Source organism: Scyliorhinus torazame, chromosome 2 (assembly GCF_047496885.1).
Source record: "Scyliorhinus torazame isolate Kashiwa2021f chromosome 2, sScyTor2.1, whole genome shotgun sequence".
Taxonomy (NCBI): domain Eukaryota; kingdom Metazoa; phylum Chordata; class Chondrichthyes; order Carcharhiniformes; family Scyliorhinidae; genus Scyliorhinus; species Scyliorhinus torazame.
The window spans coordinates 240789256-240813463 of record NC_092708.1 but is presented as its reverse complement, the minus strand read 5'-3'; the positions used below and the strand labels follow the sequence as shown (position 1 = coordinate 240813463).

General features: G+C 44.7%; 1 protein-coding gene across 6 annotated transcripts in view; it reads right to left on the bottom strand.

Moving 5' to 3' along the window:
- LOC140396798 (spectrin beta chain, non-erythrocytic 1-like) overlaps positions 1–24208 on the bottom strand; it is a 320773-nt gene that overhangs the window by 111200 nt on the left and 185365 nt on the right. For all 6 annotated transcript variants that reach the window (XM_072485544.1, XM_072485534.1, XM_072485570.1 and 3 more), the window contains 7 exons: positions 17871–18134; positions 12728–12946; positions 12529–12618; positions 11135–11413; positions 9463–9593; positions 2980–3184; positions 1034–1408 (listed from right to left, as the gene is read on the bottom strand). In XM_072485544.1, coding sequence (XP_072341645.1) covers positions 1034–1408; positions 2980–3184; positions 9463–9593; positions 11135–11413; positions 12529–12618; positions 12728–12946; positions 17871–18134 — 1563 coding nt within the window. The remainder of the gene's footprint in view (positions 1–1033; positions 1409–2979; positions 3185–9462; positions 9594–11134; positions 11414–12528; positions 12619–12727; positions 12947–17870; positions 18135–24208) is intronic.

Here is a 24208-nt window from a genome sequence, read left to right as displayed (position 1 = left end):
AATCCCATCCAAGAATGAGGAAGGAAGATCTCGGCCAACATGTCGTTCTTTTAATCGGTAATTAAGTTTTCACTTGCAAGTGCCAAAATTCTGGACGAACGTTATTCAATTCCACTCACTTTTAAATGTAAGAATAATACTAATCACAATAACGTGTTATTCAAATGACACTAAATTCGGACTATGACCGTTGGTGAAATGCCACATGATTTGCAAGAGGGTCCAATAAAAGCAGGATCTACAACCAGTTTATAAATCACAAATTAACAGATCCCAGGAATTCATGAAAAAAAAACAAGTAGTAAAACCCTTTGGGCATGATAATTAAAGAATAAAATGTTGCCAGACTTTAAATCAACATGGATGAGGCATCAGGACAAAACAAATAGAATAAATGGAGAAACAAATAGAATAAATGGAGAAACAAAATCTAGCGGAACAGTTACATTGCGTGATTTTCCACCACCAGGTGTACAAGACTTTAGTATAATGTTATAATACAGCAATTGCTAAATTGAAACGGTCAACAAGTTTCTTTTCTAGGTGGCATGGTGGCACCTAGCAGTGGTTAGCACTGCTGCCTCACTGGCCCTGGGTCACTGTCCTTGTGGAGTTTACACATTATCCCCATGTCTACGTGGGTCTCACCCCCACAACCCAAATATGTGCAGGGTAGGTGAATTGGCCACGCTAAATTGCCCCTTAATTAGAATTTTTTTTAAAAAGTTTGCTTTCTAACATCCTGGTAGGTGCATGATTAAACAATAATGTAGCTGTTGATGAGTCACAGTAATCAATCAGTGTCAATTTGTCTGCAACAGACTTTGACATGAGTTGAGCAGACCCTCAAATTCTGAAAATCTTTGGAAGCATAGGTCCAAAACGACTACTTCTTTCCATGTTGCACTTAGCGTGCATCATACCTCAAATTACTCATGCACTGCATCGCAGAGAAATTTGCATCTGTTTGTTGTGGTTATGTTACCTACTATTTTCTTGCACTCAAATTTCCATTGGTGACCTTGTATAGTACCTGTATTCCAAGGGAATGAATGTCTCGTTCAAATGCATTGTGCATTCTGTGGAAAGACTCTGCTGTGTTTGCATCACGTCCCAAATCCTCTGGCAGCTCCTTATGCTTTTCCTGGATCAGGCTCAGGAGCTCTTTGCCATCATAGAAGTATTTGTGGAGCTCGTAGGAGGCAGCCAGCAGCTGTGTGCGAGTGTCTATCAGTTCTAAGAGGTCAGCCCAGGCCTCGTTCAAGCTGTCCTTCCATTCTGCAATGTCAGCCGCTTCCGAGTGACCTGAGTCAATGAGGTCATCAATCAGCGCATTCACACTGTCCACTCTTTCCTGACCAATTGTTCCCGTCTCCCGGGCGAACTCACGAAACTTTTCCCTCAGCAACTACAAGAGTAGAGCAAAACCTGGTGAATTGGTGTTTGATACTGTCACTTGAAAAAAAGGATGTATTTGCATAAGACGCAGTTCAGAGAAAGTTCACCAGACTCATTCCTGGGACGTAGATTTATCTTATGAGAGAAGGTTGGGCTTATACGCATGGGAGTTTAGAAGAATGAGAGATGATCTTATTGAAACATACAAGATGCTGAGGGGACTTGATTGGGTTGGTACCAGGAGGATGTTTCCACTTGAGGGGTGACTAGAACCACGGGACACAGTTTAAGAATCAGGGGTCTCCCTTTCAAGATAGAGATGAAGAGAATTTTTTCTCTCAAGGGGGTCATTAATCTGTGGAATTCTCTCCGTTAGAAAGCAGCGGAGGCTGGGCCATTGAATATATTCAAGGCTAAATTAGACAGATTTTTGATAGACAGGGGTCCAGGGTTATGGTGGGCAGACAGGAAAGTGGAGGTGAGACCACGACCACGATCAGAAGTGCATGATCTTATCGACTGGCAGAACAGACTCGAAAGGCCGAATAGCCTACTCCTGCTCCTATATCTGATATTCCTAAAGTCCACGCAAACTTCACTTACAAACCAAAAACCAGAAGATAAACTAAAATAAAACCACCGGCGGGATCCTCTGGTCACACTGCGCCAGAAAAGCAGTTCACTGCGCTGCAGCGTGGCCAGTGAAAGTCGGGACACCCCACTGATGGAATCTACCCAGTTCACAATGACTCGCGAGATTCAACGCAATCTCGTGAGGCGTTGCAAGGAAAATCCTGCCCACAAGGGCGGAATCACTTTTTGGCAAATTTGCATATTAGAGCGAGGCAGTAAGGCTTTGGGGTTTGCCCGGGGACCCGAGACGAGCGCCGTTTGGTACTGGTCCCTACAAACGGGGACCATACGGAATTGAACTTGTGGGGAGTCTCCAAGGGGATTGGAGGCTCCTACCTGCATATCTTTTGGGCAGGGTGGTGCCCTGGCACTGCTGGTCCAACCTGGGTAACCCGACACTGCCAGCCTTGACTCCTAGCTTTGCCACCTGGGTGCCAGTCTGGCACTGCCAAGGTGCCCAGGTGGCACTGCCAAGGTGACAAGCTGGCATTTCTTTGCGCACGCACGATCAGGCCACATGGTAGGAGGGGGTGGGGTGAGGGGAGGTTGGGGATTCTTTTCAGGGCCTCGGAGATCAGGACGGCATTTAAAAATGCCGTCCCGATCTCTCGTTACAATGGGGCGTTCCAGCAAGCGGAGCTCCCCATTGTAAAAGACGGGGCTATGTGCGGCCTCGGCCGCACTTCCCCCTTCAGGCTCCTTATTCAAAGCGAGTCGTGTTGAATAGCTGTGTGTTTCTCTGCACTGCAGGTAACACGCAGCTAAATGCGCTCGCTCGGGACTTTGTTCCCTTTTGGGAAGATCCCGCCCCACATTAGGTCTTAAAACCGCATGGGGATAAACCGTACGAGGAAAACAAAACTGTTTGAAAAGCAAGACATTGTCCGAAAGGTTTTATGACAACAGTACTTTTAAATATTGGCAATGACTCAACTGATGAGTACTCACTGTGACTTGGTCATAGTCTTGTCCTAGTTCCTGTGAAGATGCTGCCAAATCTCTTTCTGCAATCCATTGCTCCAGATCTGTGACCTCACGGCTCAGTTGGAAGAGGTGGTACATATTCTCCAACCTTTTATTCCGCTCATTTGCTAGATCTTTGAGTCCTGCGTAAAGCTTGTCCACCTGCCCCTGTCGCCTAATTATCTGCTCACTGCAAATCAAATCAGGCGGTTTACTAGTTGATTCCAACAACGTTTTGAAACTTACATCCTAAACGGTGAGTGCAGCGTACTGGTATATATGCACACAGCACTCAGAGCTGGAGGATACAAAGGAGGTAAACTTGCCGTGTGTGGAGCAACATAATGCACATGAGGCAAAGAAGACTCAATCTTTTTGAAGCATAAGGTGCAGAGTGAGGATTGAAAGGGATGCAACAACTTCTTGAAAGTTATCCGTCAGCTCTTGATTTTTTTTATTTCTTTCGTAGGATGTGGTTTCTGGCGCCTATACCCAAGTGTTCTCGAATTGAGGGCAGTTACGAGTCCACCACATTGCTGTGGGTCGCAAGGTACATGTAGGCCAGACCAGGTAAGGTTTCCTTCCCTCTGTTGTGTTATGTATTCTGTGATAACACAGGCTGCAACTCGATGCAGCTTTGACCAGAAGATACTCCAGACTTTGAAGTAAGTTCAATGTGATTTATTGAACCATTAGCACAGTTCTCTAGGAGTTTGACTCTCCTGCTAATCTTGCTATCGTAACTCAGTCTAACTAACCAGTCTACTCTAAGCCACGTGGTGGGTGTGCTGCTTCTGATCTGCCCCTGTCCTACTCTCTAAGTGTCGCCCGTGGAAATAGACAGAGCATGTGTGCCCTGTCCTTATATATGGGTTGTGTAATGCCCCCTTGTAGTAATGTCACCTCTGGGTGTCTTGACTGCCCATTGGTCGTGTCCTATTCTATGTGTTCATTAGCTGGATGTCTGCATGTCATGACGTTTCTGGTGCTCCCTCTAGTGTTTACTTAGTCGTAGTGTATTTACATTAACCCCTTGTGTATTTACAGTGATGCATATCACCACATTCCCCCCTGTTTTCATGTTACATATTTTCTGTACAGTGTTAAAGAAAAATTGAACAAAAACAGATAAATAAGTGATGACATGTACAAGTTATGATGACCGTGATGACGATACAAGATCAAAGAATAGTTATGATGACATTGAGGATTATACAGTACCAAATAATAGTTATGATGACGTTGAGGATTATATAATACCAAATAATAGTTATGAGTCCAAAGTTCATGAATTTACATGGTCAAGTGGCTTTCTTGTGCTGTATTGAAGTGTCGATGTTGATGTTGTCATTCCCTTGTGAATGCCGTCAGTGTCCGGGTGTTTGCGTAACCAAGAAGTCATCAGGAGGTGTTCAAATGGTCAAATCACTTCATTGTCTGAGATGGACTCTTTTTTTTTTTTTAAACGCTTCTGGTAGCAATTCTTGATGACATCTTTCCTGAAAGCTGGTTTGCTCGTCCGTAGTCTAGCAAACGTGAATTGGTAAGATGTGTTGACATGCCATGGTATGTTTGCACTCTCGCCATTGTTTTGAGCTGAGCAGTAACATCGTCCTTCATGGGCAGAGTTCTACCATGTCGTACCAGTTGTTGTTCTATTGTTGTTGTCATTGTTGTTATTGACATGCTTGTTGTTGTGTTTGTTGCCTCTGGTACGCTTCTTATTGTTGTTTTTGTAGGTTTTGTTGTTGTGTTTGTTGCACTCAATGACCACACAAGTGGAGAATTCGAGTCCTTCACAAAGTTACTTGTGTCAGTGTCCTTTGTGGCATCTGCTGTTTCATTGAGCGTGCCGTCTCTGATTCCTCGGCGCTCCCCGTCTGGAGTCATGTCCGGTTCACTTGAATCATCTTTGGCTGGTCGATGCTCCCCTTCTGGAGCCCTTTCTGGTTCACCTGAATCACCTTTGGTTTCTTGATGCTCCCCATCTGGAGTCATTTCAGGTTCTTGTGGAGAGGCTCGAGTAGATGAGGTTTGAATTAACGTGGTGTCACTGGAGTCACTAGTAGCCTCACTTTGATTGTCGAGTGCCTCTGTACATACTAGCTGAGATCTGTCAGTCTCGCTGAGATATCGCACATCTTGTATGGGGATTGTGAAGCCTTTGTCACTTGTCGCACATACAGTGGGTAGACCTTCAGTGTCTTCTTGTCGGTTAGATGAGCTGGGTAGACTGTCAGGGTCTTCTTCTGGTGGCTCACATAATCTGGGTAGACTGTCATAGTCTTTTTGTTGTTCATGTGAGCATGGTAGACTGTCACAGTCGTCTTTGTGCGCTTGAGCGTGGCAGACTTGCAGCGTCTGCTGCTGGTTGCTCAGATAAGGTTACTAGACCTTCATGGTCTTGTTCATGCAAGGACTGTGCTCTGGAGTCTTGTGTTGCTTCCATCGTGGAGTCTGTCAACGAGCTCGCTATGGAGGCTTGTACCTCTCGCTCTGTGGAGTCTGGCATCGTTCCCTGTGTGGAGTCATGCAGTGGTCTCATTGTGGTGTCGATCTGTGCGCTCTCAACGGCGTCGTGCAGTGGTCTCGCTGTGGAGTCTGTCATCGTTTTCTGTGTGGAGTCGGGGGCTCTTTGTGGTGTGTGGACCACTCTCTTGGCATCAGGCCGCTCTCTGTGGGCTTGTACCATTCTCTGTCTCTTGGCGTCAGGCCGCAGCAGAATCCTGTACTCATGGGTCATGATGTTGTCTATGCTGGGCTGAGGATCCTCAAATCCGAAGAACTCGTCCATGTCTGTGTCGGATGCTTCAATGTACAACACATCTCGTTGCAGTTTGGATTTGGTACTGAGGTCGCCACGTCCAATGATGAAATCATCGTCTGAGTCGTAGTCTTCAAGGACTAAATCATCTCTTGGGGCGGTGCTAACTGCTTGTTGCAGGGTTCTGCGGAGGTTACTTTCAGCTACTGGTTGAAGTTCAGGCATTGTGCTGTCGTTCCAGGTGAAAGAATTGTGTTTTCTGGCTTTAACATTATTTCCACTATTTTTGGACATTTCCCCTTTAAGTGGACGTGGTCCGGGGCCTCTGACATCATGACGCTTGTGACGTAGAGCGTAGAAATGGATTGCGCATGCGCAGATCACTTTTCCTTCACTATGCGCTCTTTTCGCAACGACGCATGCGCGGCTTCTCGTGCATGCGCAAAACACTTTCGCCAGTTCGCGTCTTCTCGGGAACTGCGTATGTGTGGCTCCTTGCGCAAGATGGCTGCCAATCAAAATTGCCGTTTGCTTCTGTTGCAAGCCTACCTTTGCCTCGTGGTGAGTATAGGCGCCAGTTTTACCGTTTCTGTTGTGTTCACCTCGCAGTAGTTTTCAAACTTGTCCAGGACTGTCTGGAAGTCTCTCTTGTCCTGCCCTTTGGAGTACTTGAAGGAGTTGAAGATTTCTGTTGCACTTTCACCCGCAATGGCGAGTAGAAGATCTATCTTCTCAGCATCGGCCACGCCATCTAGGTCGGATGCTACCATGTAAATCTCAAATCTCTGCTTGAATGCACGCCAGTTGGCACTGAGATTGCCGTGCTCCCGGAGCTGCTGAGGAATCGGAATCTCGATCATCTTGCCTGGGTGCTGTTGCTGGTAGTCACGGATCTTGCTGAGTTGAACTATATAGATTCAACAGGCACTACTGGTACCATGTTGTGTTATGTACTCTGGGATAACACAGGCTGCAACTCGATGCAACTTTGACCAAAAGATACTCCAGACTTTGAAGTAAGTTCAATGTGATTTATTGAACCATTAGCACAGTTCTCTAGAAGTTTGACTCTCCTGCTAATCTTGCTATCGTAACTCAGTCTAACTAACCAGACTGCTCTAAGCCACGTGGTGGGTGTGATGCTTCTGATCGGCCCCTGTCCTACTCTCTAAGTGTTGCCTGTGGAAAGTGACAGAGCATGTGTGCCCTGTCCTTATATATGGGTTTACATAGATTACATAGAACATACAGTGCAGAAGGAGGCCATTCGGCCCATCGAGTCTGCACCGACCCACATTAATCCCTCACTTCCACCTTTTCCCCGCAACCCAATAACCCCTCCCAACCCTTATGGACACTACGGGTAATTTAGCATGGCCAATCCACCTAACCTGCACGTCTTTGGACTGTGGGAGGAAACCGGAGCACCCGGAGAAAACCCACGCACACACGGGGAGAACGTGCAAACTCCACACAGACAGTGACCCAGCGGGGAATCGAACCTGGGGCCCTGGCGCTGTGAAGCCACAGTGCTAATCACTTGTGCTACCGTAATGCCCCCTTGTGGTAGTGTCACCTCTGGGTGTCTTGACTGCCCGTTGGTTGTGTCCTATTCTATGTGTCCATTACCTGTATGTCTGCATGTCATGACGTTTCTGGTGCTCCCTCTCGTGTTTACTGAGTCGTAGTGTATTTACATTAACCCCTTGTGTATTTACAGTGATGTATATCACCACACCCTCCAGGACATTAGTGAACCAGATGGTTCAGCAATGGTTTCATGGTGATCATTAGACTTTGTAAAAAATTCACAGATTTTTCTTTATATCGAATTCAAATTTCACCATCTGCCCTGGTGGGAATCCTCAGTGCATTAATTACCCTGGGTCTCTGGATTACTTGTTTAGTAACAGCACCACTATGTCATCACCTCCCCCATTTAGTGTCATGTGATATGGGCCCTCAGGTTGAGAAGGTCCACACCAAAACACTAAGCATAGAGCAATGGAGCCAGATGATTTGTTTCTGTGCTGTTGAATCCATGTAACTCAAAAATGTCTTCACACGAGTTGCGGGATTGGGGAACATAATGCCCTTTAGAGCCAGAGCTGCAAAGTCTAGTGAGAGTCAATACAAGGGGAATAAATACTTACTTGGGAATTACTAAAGTCTTGGATAAAATGCAGGCTTGAGCTTTCATGGCTTCTAAAAATAGTGGGACTGGCTCAACATGCCAAATGGGCGACTCCTGTTCCTATGCTTACACTTTTGTCACCAATTGTCTATGTGATTAATTCAGGTATCTCATGTATGCAATCAAGAGCAGCCATAACAATTCCATGGAGGGAAATCAACTTTTCAACTGCACTGCAGTTCCCAACTCAAGGTCAACGCTATTAAAACCCATTTAACTGACTGGAACATAATTACAGCACACTAAAAGCAGGGCAGAGTCATAGAATCCCTACAGTGCAGAAGGGGGCCATTCGGCCGATCGAGTCTGCACCAACCCTTTGAGAGAGCAACCTACCTAGGCCCAATTTCCCACCCTATTCCCATAACCCCACCCAAGCGTTGGAAACTAAGGGACAATTTAACACGGCCAATCCACCTAACCTGCATATCTTTGGACTGGGAGAGAAAACTGCAGCACCCGGAGGAAACCCATGCACAATACAGGAAGAATGTGCAAACTCCACACAGTCACCCAAAGTCAGAACCGAACCTGGGTCCCTGGTGCTGTGAGGCAGCAGTGCTAACCACTGCGCCATCCAGAAAGTGGAGTAAATTTAATGGAGTGCATTTTGCTGAAATTTGCACACTGGACGCTCGGATTTCAGAGGCTAACAGACTTGAACTGACTGAATTAAACATATTCTCACAAATAATAGTTAGATGGGGCAGGATTTTCTAGTCCTGCATGTGACGATTCCCACGGTGGGCAGGACAGGAAGATTTAGACCATGGTGTTATTTCATATGCTTCTATATTTAATTTACTGTAAAGGCTCATATAAATATCAAATAAACTCTTATTGTAACTCCTGTATGTCATTTCAAATATTGGATCTAACGTATCTCTGTCATATCCCAGATATCACGCTTTGCTTGATGCAATATAAGGGAAATTAAGACAGTCATTAACCTGCAGCTTGCATTGTAAATGGGAGTCCCACTGGCCTTCTGGTTAATGATTACTGTGCATAACAGCAACAGTTTCCTAGATTTGCCTATTTACAGCAAAGCTGGCTTTCCAGGGATTGGTCAGGTTAGCAGCTCAAGATCATTATATTGTCCAGACTCAGACAATGGAGACCTGTTGGTGTCAAAATAATAAACGGGAAATATGTAGGACTGACTTTCTTTTCAAATTAAACTCTGGTCACCGTTCCTTTTGGGTGCTTTGTAGAATGTATTTTGCATTTCTGTCAAATTTTGAAAAACACAGTCCATGATGATGAGTTGATCCTCCCAAAGTCTTAGACCCACCAGAGAGTGTGTTACACAGGGATTTTATTGATCTATGTTCCTTTCACTAACAACAAATTCAAATAATTTAAACCACACACTTCAACGTTAAAAAAAGAAAACCCAACTTCATAATTGTGCTCTTTTTGCCATAAAACTTTCTCTGATTAGTATAATTAGTTAATGGCTTTGGTGAGCTTTCTGTAGGTTCAAGGTGACCACAACGTTGCTACTCACCCTTCAGGGTGCTCTTCAGTAAGAAGTTTCTGGGCCCTGTCTGCCAGCTCATGGATAATCTTCCCATAATCTAGTACAGCCTGCTGCAGGATCAGATGTTTCTTCAACATTGCAGTCGCACAAGCTTCATCCTAAAGAACCAAGAGGAAAGTTGGTGAGTGCGTTTACCAGGGACGGTAGCTTGGTGGCTATGCCTACAGGACTTGTAATCCAGACACCTGGGCTAACAAACCAGAAAATGTGCCCATAGAAATTTAAATTCAGTTCATTAAATAAATTGTCATTTGGGAGGACAGAATTTGCCTACTGCTTGAAAAAAAAAAAGAATGTCAAAGCTTTTCATCTTGCACTCATCAGGACAATCTGCAAAAATACCAAAAGTAAAGGGAACAACAATTTAGACTGCACGAGAAGGGAGTGCTTATTTCTTGGTGATGCCTTTATCAATCAGAGTCATTCAGCTCCTTTCTTCTCTATGGTCTACAAAGGCATCTTCCAAGTTAGCATAAGACACTCAATGGCAGAATATATGAAACTTGCTTTACTGAATCTAGTTTAGGTGATTGGTCTAACTAGATCAGGTTTTAGATCTACCTTCCGAAGCCTCTGAAGAAATTGTAAACCACATGCTCCTTAATGCACCATATTTTGTCGACATCAGAAGGTACATGTCACAGATAAGGCTTCAGGACTTATCATCCCCGAATCCCTCAAAAACAGTTTACCCATCTAACGACTTGTATCAACTTACCCCAAAGCTATTACCCTCAAACAAGACTGCCTGGCTTAACTGTCCTCAAGTCCTTTAAAGTGTAATCCTTGTTAACCATTATTTTTGAACACTATAATTAATGAATTCCTCTACCTACCTTTAATAGATGAGACACACATGGTTGACAAAATTACTGTCACCGATTACCTTGCACGCAAATTTCTTATATAGAACACCCACTAAGTCACTAAAAGCAGAAAACAAGTTATGCTTTCTTCTCAGGATATTTCAAAAACATCCTAATTATGCTGGAAAGCATGTTGTTTCACGATAATGGAAATGTGGTTCGCTGCAGTCCTCGGACTTACGACATAATTGATTCCTAAAAACCATGATGTAAGTCGAAGCGCCGCAAGTCGCAATATATTTTTTCCATGAGGCAATGGTGTAAATGGAGGATTGGTTCCTGAACCAAGGCCAGAAATCACTCATGGGGCGTCAGGCAGTGTAAAATGTGCTCAACCCTTGCCCTGTCACGTCGCTGAGGTGACTGCGTAAGGTCCTTGGTTAGTGTAAGGGATATAATGAAGCCATTGATCACTGTCAGTTCCCTGTTTAGCCCTGAAACTCTGCAAGTCCGGACACATATCAAATATAACAGACACGTATAAATGCAGAAAAATCGTGACAGTTGCACCAAATGAAAGTTAACAGAATACAACACATGTTTCTATCCTGATAAAGATGGTTCGAATTGTCTAGCCATACAGATGGTGCGGTGTCGTAAAGTCGAAATCGAAGTTATAAAGTCGAATGGGGTGTCAATGTACAAATGTTGTAACACCAAGGACGTAAAGTCGAGGACTGTCTGTACTAAACTACTAACTTGCCAACATATACTCTTCAAGATGTCCAATACGTAACAGTAAAATGATAACGTGGCTAAAATTAAATAGGTACCTTGGCTTTTTCATCAGCAATCATGTACAGCTCTTGCTCACTCATCCAAACTTCAGCCTCTGCAGCATCCACGTAATATTGCTGGGCTTCATTTGCACCTTCCAGACGTTTTTGTCTTTTCTCGGTTTCCTCCTGCAGCTTGCCCCACAATTCCTTTAACTCTGTCAGCTGCTCCTCGATAGCACCCGAATCAGGCCTCCCCTCCACAATCATCGCCGTCCCTCTGTTTAACACATCATCAATGCGAGGTTGATGCCCTTGGACCTCCTTCTGAAAAGTCTGTACAACAGGGGGTTTAAATCAGGGAGACCTCCAGGGTTCTGTCTGTACTGGCTAATCAAGCTCCACTACCAATCTTCCAGCAGTAAGAAAGCCAAATAATTTTGAAACACATCATGCTATCTTGCTGAAGTGAAGAATAATCTTAAATCATTTGCCAGTGATAAACTTTCCAAATGCTAATTATTTTGTCAGCTACAAAACCAAATTGATATGACATTTTCAGGAATAAGGGCCAGAAGACAAATGTTGTGTGCTTTACCACACATACAGCCCATTGTTAAGAGGGAAAAATACCAAAATAAAAAAAAAAACCAATAGTAATCATTTTACTTGGACTGAGGCACTAGCAATGGATAAGGACTTGTTCTGTGATAATTAAAGCCCACTGGATTTTGGTTCCTTGAGTTGAGCATTGGTCACCTATTCTAAGGCTTAGTAATGTAACAGCCCATGTTCGGTTCTAAAATGCGAACATGGGCCTCTCCAGCCTGCTCAATAAGATAATGACTGATCTGATCGGGACTTTAACCTCACATTCCTGCCTACTCCCCACTAATCTTTCACCCCTTGTTAATCAAGAATCTACCGATCTATCTCTGCCTTAAAAATATTAACAGATTCTGCTTCCACCGCCTTTTGAGGAAGTGAGTTCCAAAGACACCCTGAGAAAAATTCCTCCTAATTTCTGTCTGAAATGAGCGACCCTTATTTTTAAGCAGTGCCTCCTAGTTTTAGATTCTCTGACAAGTCGAAACATCCACCCATATTCACCCTGTCAATACCCCTCAGGATCTTAAAAGGTTTTGATCAAGTCACCTCTTACTCTTCTAAACTCCAGTGGATACAAACCTAACCTCGCTAACCTTTCCTCGTAAGAGAACCCTCCCATTCCTGGTTCTAGTCTGGTAATGCTCTGAACTGCTTACAATGGTGTACGCCTTTGATCTGCGCAGCCCATTATTTACGCTTCTGTTAAGGTTTCTAGAAGCTAAAATAAATTTAAACAGGTCAAAAGCCTGTGATAGCAGAAGAAAATAGTTCTGTCTTTAAATTTCACAAGTCTAGAATTGTGTTGAAACACTCGATGGAAAGTTCCCACTCATACCACCTACCTTGTTCTTCTTCATTAAGAGCTGTACTGTCTGGTGGTTGTGGCCATGGTCTGTACTTGTTGCTAAAGGCATTCGTTCCTGGACCCAAAGCTAAAAGAGAACATGTAAAAGTGTTACGTTTTCACAATTCAAGGCCACATCTCTGTATAATTTGATACCTAAATTGGTCTGCTGTGCAAAAATAGACATCACTTCTTACAATCTCATCCTCCAGGTCACGATAAAACTGGTACGTCATCTTTGATATGAGGAGTTTTTGCCGCCGTTCCTGCAGAGGATCCATCAACTTTAAGAATCTACTCTCGATATCCTTTTCTTTACTGTCTGTCTCCACTTGTCCATCTTGGGAGGGAATTTGGGATTGAGATAGAAGCTCCTCCACCTCGTTCTGGCACACCTCCACTTGATTTTCCAACACCTGTTTGCAACAAAAAACATTTAATATTCAGACATCACCAGTTCGCTGTTCTTTTGCCTTTGTTCAAAAGGAAAGTAAGAGTGCACTGCACCAAGATAACTGACCAACAAACCAGTAGCACATCAATCACAAATTGTACTATGTCCCAGTACACTGGCAGTTTCATCTCAGAGTCTTTGGCTGAAAGTCTTATGGGGTGGCACGGTAGCACAATGGTTAGCGTCGCTGCCTCACCGCGCCAGGAACCGGAGTTCAGTTCCGTTCTATGGAATTATTTTTATAATTTTACAACACATACCGAGAACTGAAGTGACAAGATGTCAGTTAAAGAAAGGCGACAGCAGAATACTTCTACTGGGGCCAAAGAGCTTTCAGGGGAAGAAAGTTGAATGCCATGAAATTGATTTGGACAAAATGATTTTTGAGCTGTTTTTGACAATAAATAGGTAGCTTGATAAAAAGACATCATATATAACTGAAACCAGATAATGGGCGAAAATATGCACCTCACGCCGCCAGTAGTGGAGTTACCGGTGAGGTGGAGAATCCTGCGTCAGTGAAGAAAACAGGATCGGGCCCCGTTTCCAATGCTCTGCCCCCCCCTCCCCCCCCCCAACTAGCGTTCGGATTGGGGTTCGCACCCCGTGTCAGTGGCAGGATGCAAATGGGTCATTAAGATCCATTTGCATTCCCTTAGCGGATCGGGCATCATATTCTCCAGTCCTCTGGGCTTGACAAACATGTAACTGCCGCAGTGGACCTCGCAGTGGGTCAAGGGGGTAACTCCTTAAGGGAGTTGCCTCAAAGTCCCTGAGAGGACCACCCTCCCCCCACAATGTAAGACCTGCCTGGCCACTGCCCGTTCCCCCATGAGACCCCCTAAATGAAGAGACGCCGCACATAAAGAGAACCCCCTGACACACCACCCAAATAAAGACGACTCCCCCCTAAATAAAGAGAACCCTCTTGAAGACTCCCCCCTCCATGGGGGTCCTTTTAATTCTCACGCCAGTGTCGGCACTTAGCCACAGAAACGGAGAATCCAGCCTATAGTCTCCCAAACGGAGAATTTTGCCTAATGTAACAGATCACCAATGGATGGAGAAACAGAATTAATGTTCCTGGTCTGTGACCGTTGGTCATTCTGAAACGTTAAATTGTTTTCACTTCCCATAGATGCTGACAGACCGGCTGAGTATTTCCAGCATTTTCTGTCTTTTATTTCAGGGGCTGGATTCTCCGCACCCAAACGCCAAAATCAAGTTCCGGCGCAAGGGCGGAGAATCCAGTTTCACGCATGGAATCGGGACCGGCGGCGGTTCCTTGATTCTCTGGCCCCCGAAAAGTGGCATATTCTGGGAGTACGCCACGCCTAGTATCCACCACCTGCGGCCATTGTTTGAGGCCCACCCCGCTATTCTCCGCCCCGACAGGCCGAAATCCCGATGGCATATTTTTAATATGGTCCCAGCCGTTCGGGAAACTCGGAGGCGGCTGCAAACTCCATCCGCGGCTACCATGGTCGGGGGCGGGCCGATTGGAGAGCAGGGGCAGCCTCGTACGGGACTGGGCCTTTATTGGGCGGCCGTCCGGGTCGGGCGCACGGCCGATCGGGGCATTATTTCCGTGGTCCAGGTCCACAGTCTGATTCCGCCATGGAGTACGGCGCAGCCGCAGGAGGCCGCCGCCGTGACCTGGAAGTGTGGGGGGGCCGTATCTACAGCTGGAGCTGCGAGCTCCACGACCCCTGCAGGGCTCTGAATCTTTGGCCTTTTGATACCAGTTTTTCTGGCGTAGAAGGCCACAGTTTTGTTTTGCTAACACATAACTGTAGGATTGGAGTGATTACCTACACAAGTCATGAAGTATCCAACAAGGAAAGGTCTGCTGGAGTTAGCCAGCAATTCACGATAATCAATTCCTCATCATTGCTAGATTCCAGGATTGGAGCAGTTGGCAACAGTCAACTTTAACCAATCACTTAAAAAAGCTGCATGCACATTTGGCCACCAGTGGGTGCTGCTTAACAAGCATGTTCTCCGATAGGCTTTTGGTTAATTCCAATGCTGCTCAAGAATACTTTTTTTCATCAGCTTTTGTAAAAAGTGAGTAATATCATTATTTTATGGAATGCATACGTGCATTGAACAAAATCTTAAAGTCAGACAGCTTCATTTAAAAATCCTTAACTTCAATGTGCTTACAGAAATACAAAGCAACTTAGAAACCTATCGATTGTTGCACCTTAATCAATTATAGCATCACAGGGACATGTACCATACAAATGACCCTCACTAGCCACCTCAGAACCTGCTTTTGGAGGGGGGGGGGGACACGACGACATAAAATTCTTCCCAAAATGTTTCAACTATTTACAGATATTTTGCTTCATTGATGAAAGGAACATGGGAAGGCTCTCAAGCCAACTCTGTCTTTCATTTAGATCACGGTTGATTTGTAATTTGATTCTATTTACCCACCATTGCTCCTTAACCATTGTGACACTTGCCCAACAAAAACATATCGAATTCTTAAAAGTTTTCATTTCAGTAAGTATTTGGGAGCTACGAATTCAACACGTGCGCAAAAAAGTGTTTCCTGATGTTATTCTTAAATGCCCTAGGTTTAATTTTATGATTGCGTTGTCTTGTTCTTGATTCCCCATTGGGCAAAATAATTTTCCTGTATCTATCTCTTCTTTATGTTTTAAGGACATTTGTTTTTGTTATTCAAATCAGATGTGTCTTGCATACGGGAGATGGAAGTGCAAGGAACATCTTGGCAAGAGCAATCATAACATAATAAGAGAATTGTAAAAATAATCGAGATAGAAATAAGTGAAACAAAAACCAAGGAAACAGATTGGAATAAAACTAATTTTCAAGGAATAATGCTCAAGTTGGAAAACAATGCTAACATGGACAACAATGAGAAATATTTCAAAAGGTAAACAGAATTCTAAAAAATAAATTCTGCTAAAAGGATGAGATTCTGAAATCTGGGTGCCATTTTTAAAGTCAGCACAGATCTCACAGTTAAATTTAAGGCCCCCCCTTGACCCCTCCGCACAAAGATTGGGACCCCACCCCCAAGCATTGGGACAGCCCCCCTCCCCAAAACACAACGCCAACATCGAAGCACCCTCCCCCCTTGGAGGCATCAGGGCTCTTCTCCCAACAGAGCAGGGCAACCCCGCTGCCAGAGCCCCCTTCATGTGCCCCTTTGGCACTGCTTTGGGCCCTGCCAGGATGCAATGCCCAGCCTTGACCCTCAACCCCAGGGCCTACAGGCCTCAGCATGATTGCCAAGACTGGTTTTCACTTTTGAAAATCAGTAGTGATTTGCACTAGCGTGTCATTATCCTGGAGGGGATGGGAAGAGGGGGAGGATACGCTGAGCAAAAGCGTGAAGCCCAGTAATTATATTTAAAATTATTAAAATGTGTGGCAATCAGGTTCACACCCAGAAAGGCCGAGGGGTGGGGAAGATCTAAAACTGAGATCTTGCTGGTGCAAATCCTGTTTTTGGCCACTTGCGAGACTTACGGATTTGTGCCCGCGGCTAATGGGCCACTAGATGGTGGCCATTGATTCAAAAGGTTTATTATTTCTGATTAACCCCATTTTCAACTGTTTTGGTTGAACATTACAATACTGTCACTCTTAAATATATCATGGGATAATGTTTTGAGCAATATTTTCTTTTCTTAAAAGACAATTTGTGCTGGATTCTCCATTGGCGGGATCCTCCATTTCGCCAACAGCACACTCACGCCCGCGGATTTCCCGATGGCATGGGAGTACCCTCAATGGGAAACCCCATTGGCTGGCTGTCGAGACGGAGAATCCCATTGCTGGTGAGGACGCGCTGCACCAGAAAATGGGGGCGGTGGGACGGAGAATCCGACCTTTATGTTTCAAAGTGTTGCCTTGCTGCACTGGCTCACGGCAGGTACGTGAAACTCTCAAAAGTTAAAAAAATCTCTGCAAAAGGGGGCATTACTGCCAATTGCAGCTGAAGTGGAAACAATTATTTTATGGAGTCTGGAAACTTTCCTGTTTTTACATCCAGGATCCCAGGTTCGATTCCCGGCTTGGGTCACTGTCTGTGCGGAGTCTGCACGTTCTTCCAGTGTCTGCGTGAGTTTCCTCCGGGTGCTCCGGTTTCCTCCCACAGTCCAAAGACGTGCAGGTTAGGTGGATTGGCCATGCTAAATTGCCCTTAGTGTCCAAAAAGGTTAGGAGGGGTTATTGGGTTATGGGGATAGGGTGGAAGTGAGGGTTTAAGTGGGTCGGTGCAGACTCGATGGGCCGAATGGCCTCCTTCTGCAATGTATGTTCTATGTTTCTATGATTTATTGGGTGAGATAAGTTGGTGTTGATAAGATGGTTTTCAGGATTGGTGCTCCTCCTGTCTATACAGAATGACTGAAGCAGCAGGCTTGACATTAATTTTGTACAGCACTGTTGAGTGACACAAGCTACTGCACAAGCTAAATAGCACACCAATTCCATTTCTGGCAAGGAATTAAAATGTTTTTGTAAATGCTAAATGCTGGTAGCCAGTTCATCCGGTGTGTCTTTAAGATAAAGTCCACTGGCACTTTTACTCAATGACTAAACATAATTCAATTGATTCTGCCTTGTGGAAGGTTATTCTGTTCCTGCAAATAATAGAATACGATGAGATTTAAATAAACATTGCTCATTAAGTCAGCGAGAGATAATACCAACCGTACACCTGGTACAAGAGAAAATAATTCAAGAGGCCACATGCTTGCTGTTTCACTCGTGTGTATTAAATTGATAATTTTATCAACATTTACAGACCCTCCACTTGAGCCTCCTCATAAATTCAGAATGAAACTAAAAATGGTGCAAGCACTCAGCAGGTCTGGCAACATCTGCTGGAGAAACATAGTTACCTGTAGTTTCTTCAACAGGATATTGACGCTAGTTAGGTCCTTTCCAAAATCTTCAGAACGTAGCTGCAACTCCAATTCAGTCATCCACTTGTTTAAGTCAACGTAGGTCTGGGCGAACAGCTCTGACCGGTTTGCGTGGAATAGACGCTCTGCCTTCTTATTGGTGGTCTCATCCAAAGCTTTCCACAAATCATTCAGTTCTTTCAGTTTCTCCAAGACAATTGCTTTAAACTCTGGTTTCTCGTCCATCAGCTGCTTCCCCTCCTGCAATAAGGGAAAGACCATCAGAAAAATTTACACTGTCCTTTACATCATGACACCAGTGGCAACCACTTGTTACCATGGACGTGATTCAATGATAATGAAACAGTCGCGTTTTGGGCACATTTGGCCTGGTGTTTCCTGGTGCTGCAAGCATCAGGAACGACCCTGCTATTAAACGGGACTCTGCTTCATTTTGGGCCTCAGCAAGGAATGCCTCGTGGAATCACACTTAGGCCCCGGACCCACAATGCCCCAACTTACCAATTAGGGATCCTCATGACACCCCACCTCATAAGGGCAGGGCACCCCGTGGCCCGATCCCCAGCATGGGCAAGATGCCACCTGATCACTTTGGCACTGTCAGCCTGGCCATGCTACCTGGGTATCCTGATGCTGCCAGGGTGGCACCCGGGTAGCACTGCCAGGGTGCCAGGATGGCAGCGCCATGGTGTCCAGTTGGCATCGGGAGTAACATGGTACCACCCTGCCCAGAGCCTGACCACCTGGGGGCACCCGATCACCTTGGAGACCCCCCCCTCCCCAAAGTACCGGTATATCTGGTCCAGCATTTGGAGCAAGGGATTTGTACAAACCAATGTTAAACGGCGCCCGCTCGGGGTATCCGCGACGAGGCCGTTTGGTCCCGCGCCTTATGCAACAAGCTTATTTCAGTGAGCTTAACAGTACACTTAAAGATGCAAATCTGCACCTGCCCATTGGGGGCAGGATCCAGATCGCGATACCTCGCGAGATCTAGAGACATGACAAGGATTGTAAATCTCACGAGTGGCGCTTCACAAGATTTACCGGCCTCATCATGTCCCGAGTTGGGTGCGACAAGGCCACCAGATCATGCCTCATATAACTGAAGAATAATTTTCAGACTTCAAATACCAAATAAGGGCGGCATGGTAGCACAGTGGTTAGCACTGTTGCTTCACAGCGCCAGGGTCCCAGGTTCAATTCTCGGCTTGGGTCACTGGCTGTGTGGAGTCTGCACATTCTCCCTGTATCTGTGTGGGTTTCCTCCGGGTGCTCCGGTTTCCTCCCACAACTCCCGAAAGACATGCTGTTAGGTAATTTGGACATTCTGAATTCTCCCTGTGTTCCCGAACAGGTGCCGGAATGTGGCGACTAGGGGCGTTTCACAGTAACTTCATTGTAGTGTTAATGTAAGCCTACTTTTGATAATAAAGATAAAGATTAGATATGAAAAGTCGTTCTCTCGAAGAGTGCAACAGTAAACAGAAGGGCATGGCACAGTGGTTAGCACTGTCGCCTCACAGCGCCACGAACCCGGGTTCAATTCCGGCCTTGGGTGACTGTGTGGAGTTTGTACTTTCTCCCCGTGTGTGCATGGGTTTCCTCCGGGTGCTCCGGTTTCCTCCCACAGTCCAAAGATGTGCAGGTTAGCTTATGGATTGGCCATGTTAAAGTTTTCCCTTGGTGTCCAGGGATTTGCAAGTTAGGTGGGGTTACAGGGATACGGTGGGGGAGTGGGCCTAGGTCGGGTGCCCTTTCAAAGGGTTGGTACAGACTTGATGGGCTGAATGACCTGCTTCTGCATTGTATTGATTCAATGCCATGGAAATATGAGCAAACTTTGCTGGCTTTCAGATTATTAGCACAAAACTACCGCGCTTCGAGTGATGATATGGATTTGCAATGAATAATGGTACTGTACAAAATTTTAAATGCTTTCTTGCAATGTCTGCTGTTCTTGCGCCCTTGCCTCAGTTGTCCCTCAAGGGATCAATCCCGGGCCCTTTCCTATTGCTCATCTACATGCTGCCCCTCGGTGACATCATCCAAAAGCACAGTATTAGCCACTGTTTCGATCCCCGCTCCAAATTCTGTTCTCTGACTCCCACCCTGGCAACAATCTGGGAATAAACCAGTTTGTTCTTGGTATCACACTTTAGCCTGAGTTGAGCTTCCGACCTCATATTCGCACCAAGTTTCGTCATTTCCATCGCTGTAACTTTCCCATGACTTTACTCCTGTCGCACTTCATTACCTCCAGACTTGTCTGTTCCAATTACTCCTGGCTAGTCACCCACATTCTACCCTCTGCAAATTTGCGGTTATCCAAGCCTCTGTTGCTCATGTCTCAACACTCATCAAGTCACAGTTGCCTTTCGCCCCTATGTTCACTGACCTACACTGGCTCCGATTTTAAAAATTCAAGTCTCTGTTTTCAAATCTCTGCATGGTGTCTTCCCTCCCTATCTCCCTTATACAACTCCTGACCTTTTACAGCCTTGGTTCAAATGTGGACGAAAGAACTGAACTTCAGAAACATCAAAACTAGTGTGTACCATCTGTAGGAGGCACTGTAATAAATTCACCAAGGCGCCATCAGCAGCGCCTTCCAAACCAGTGACATCTGCCAGTTAGAATCACAAGGACAGCAGATGCATGGGAACACCACCACCTGCAATTTCCCTTCCAAATGACACACTATATCCTGTCCTGGAAATATATCACCATTCCTTCACTATCCCTCGGTCCCTCCCTATCATCACCTTGGGTGTACCTGCACCATATTGACTGCTGCGGTTCAAAAAGGGAGGTCACTACCACCTTCTCAAGTGCGATTAGAGATGGCCAATAAATGATTGCCTAGCCAGCGACATCCACAACCCATGAATGACAAAAATAAATCTCCTCCAACCCACAACCCATGGGTGAGGAACCAGAAGACTGGAGGGTAGCAAATGTTGTGCCCTTTTTTAAGAAAGGTTGCAAAGAAAAACCTTGGAATTATAGACCGGTAAGCCTAACATCTGTGATGGATAAGTTACTAGAGACAATTCTGCGGGATAAGATATGCAGGCATTTGGGAAGACAAGGTTTGATTAGGGGTAGTCAGCATGGCTTTGTGCATGTGAGATCATGCCTTACAAATTTGTTAGAGTTCTTTGATGAAGTGACCAGGAAGATTGATGAGGGCAGGGTGGTAGATGTAGTCTATATGGTATTCAGTAAGGCCTTTGATAAAGTTCCACATGGTAGGCTGCTCTGGAAGGTTAGATCACATGGAATCCAGGGAAAGCTGGCAAATTTGGATATTCAATTGGCTTGATGGTAGGAAGCAGAGGGTAATGGTGGAAGAATGCTTGTTGGACTGAAGGCGTGTGTGGCCTCAAGGGTCCGTGCTGGGCCCATTGCGGTTTGTTATCTATATCAACAATTTGGATGAGAATGTACAAGGCTTGATCAGTAAGTTTGCAGATTACACTAAAATAGGTGGTACTGTATTCAGTGAGGAAGTTTATCAAAAATTGGAGCAGGATCTTGATCAGCTGGGGAAGTGGGCCGAGAAATGGCAAATGGAGTTCAATACAGCTAAGCGTGAGGTGTTGCACTTTAGAAAATCAAATGAAGGTAGGACTTTCATGGTGAATGGTAGGACCTTAGGGAATATCGTGGAACAGTTGGACTTTGGAGTTCAGGTGCACGGTTCTCTAAAGGTGGAGTCACAGGTAGATAAGGCAGTGAAGAAGGCTTTTGGCATCCTGGCCTTCATCAGTCAAGAAGTTGGGAAGCTATGTTGCAATTATACAGGACATTGGTGAGGCCACATCTAGAGTAGTGTGTTCAGACTTGGTCAACTTGCTATAGGAAAGATGTTATTACTCGAGAGAATGCAGAAGAGATTTACAAGGATGTTGCCAGGACTCAAGGGACTGAGTTATAGGGAGTGATTGGGCAGGCTAGGATTTCTTTCTTAGGAGTGTAGGGGACTGAGGAGTGATCTTATAGAGGTGTATAAGATCATGGGAGGCATGGATAGAGTGAATGCACTCAGTCTTTTTCCCAGGGTTGGGGAATTGAGAACTAGAAGGCATAGGTTTAAGTTAAGAGGGGGAAAAAGAATTAATGGGAACCGGAGGACCAATTTTTCTTTACACAGAGGGTGGTATGTTTGCGGAATGAGCTGCCGGAGGAAGTGGTTGAGGCAGGGACAATGATAACATTTAACCGGCATTTGGACAGATACGTGGATAGGAAAGGTTTAGAGGGAAATGGATCAAATGCAGGCAAATGGGTTAGCTTAGATGAGCTATTTGGTTGGCATGGACCAGTTTGGGCTGAAGGGCCTGACTCTATGATTCTATATCTGCACTTCCGTCTAATACTGGCTTCTTGAGCACCTGCGATTTAAATCGCTTGACCATTGGTGGTCGCACTTTCAAACCCCCCCCCCAATCCCCAACTCTCCACCTCACTTTCCTCCCTTAAGGCACTACTTAAAACCTACTTCCAAGATCAAGTTTCAGGTTATCGGACCAAATATCTACTTTTGAGGCCTGGTATCAAATTTTATTTTAGAATGCTCCTGTGAAGCACTTTGGGATATTTTATTACATTAAAGTAGCGGTATAAATACAAGTTGATGTTAAATCTCTGATCCCAATGGTTAGTAATGTTGTCAGCAACAGGAACATCCATTCTCACAGCACGAGTCAATAATATTGAACTGAAGAACAAGGTTAAATTGGAAGATAGCCATTAGCACAAAATACTCGATTAATTTAAGTCTAGGCACATTAATGGTACCAGAACAGTCCCAAATGTGTGTGTGTGTGTGGGGGGGAGAGAGAGAGAGAGAGAGAGAGAAAGAGAGAGAGAGAGAGAGAGAGAATTCCCTAATTTGCAAGAGTAATCTTTAAGAGTTGCACTATTGTAAACTGATTTGTTTTGTTGGTTTTTAATACAGCCAAACATTTTAATCTTACAGGGTTCAAAAGAGATTACAGCAATTATTTGCTCTTAATCCTTCATATAATTGAAAATGTTATTTTCCCATAAAATAGCCATGAAGCCAAATTAACTGAAGTTAATTATCAAGTGTGTGAATGAAGGTGTAACAGATTACTAATTTGAAGTGGCAGGATATGACTCAGAATAATTATTGAATGTCAATGTTGCAAGTGAGATGAGGCCAAACAGCTATTCAATATGTTTTCTGTTCAAATCACACAAAGTTATTAAAAGCAAAGTGATATAAATTGCATGGAAATTTCTATTTTAAATGTCAACCAAATTAATGGGAAGATAGAGTGGTTTGTGTGATATGTGAAGGAAATTCATTTTAACTTTGATAATAAGGGAAGGTCGGCGCGGAGGCCCCGGGTTTGATCTCACTCCTGTCTGTGTGGAGTTTGCACATTCTCCCAATGGTTGCGTGGGTTTCACCCCCAAAACCCCAAAATGTGCAGGTTAGGTGGATTAGCCACACTAAATTGCCCCTTAATTGGAAAAAAAATTTGGTACTTTATTAAAAAAAGATAATAAGGGAAGATTTTATTTATGCATTTGGGTATAATGAACACATGATAAATCCAGCACATAGGCAGAAAGTCACAACTACTTTTGCATGCAATTGGATGTCAGTGCACTGCACTGGATAAAGTTAAAGCCAAGGCCTTGTACATTTCAACAACAGCTTGGATAAAGGGCCAATCATTTAGGACTGATATGAGGAGAAATTACTTCACTCAAAGGGTTGAGAATCTTTGCAACCAGGAGGGTTGTGGATTCTCCCATCATTGAATACATTTACAAATGGGACAGACAGACTCTTGATCTCTCAGGAAATCAAGGGATATGGGGAGTGGGCAGGAAAATGGAGTTGAAGCACACGGTCAATCATGCTCATATTGAATGGTGGAGCAAGCCCAAGTGGTCTACTCCTGCTTCTATCTCCGGTGTTCAGCTGATTCTTTGCACTGCTTTATGTCTAGCTTGCAGCATAAGTGGTTTTGGTTTTTTTGTTTGACATCCGCACAGCAGCAATGTATTAACTAAACCAGGAGACTGCACTTGGGAGCTGTAAACAAACCCCACCAATGTATCAGTCAACTTGGAAATTGACCTGTCAGAGGAAACATTTGATGTATCCACGTTTATTCCAAGCAGTTTAAATCTATCATTTCAGCCTGTGGCAGACTGACATCAAGAGAGCGCCAGACTGAACTATGAAAATCCTACTGGAAGCAGGAGTTGCGTGATATATCGATACTGTTTAAGAAATCAAACCCTCTTTAATGAAGAGGTTCTCAGCTTCA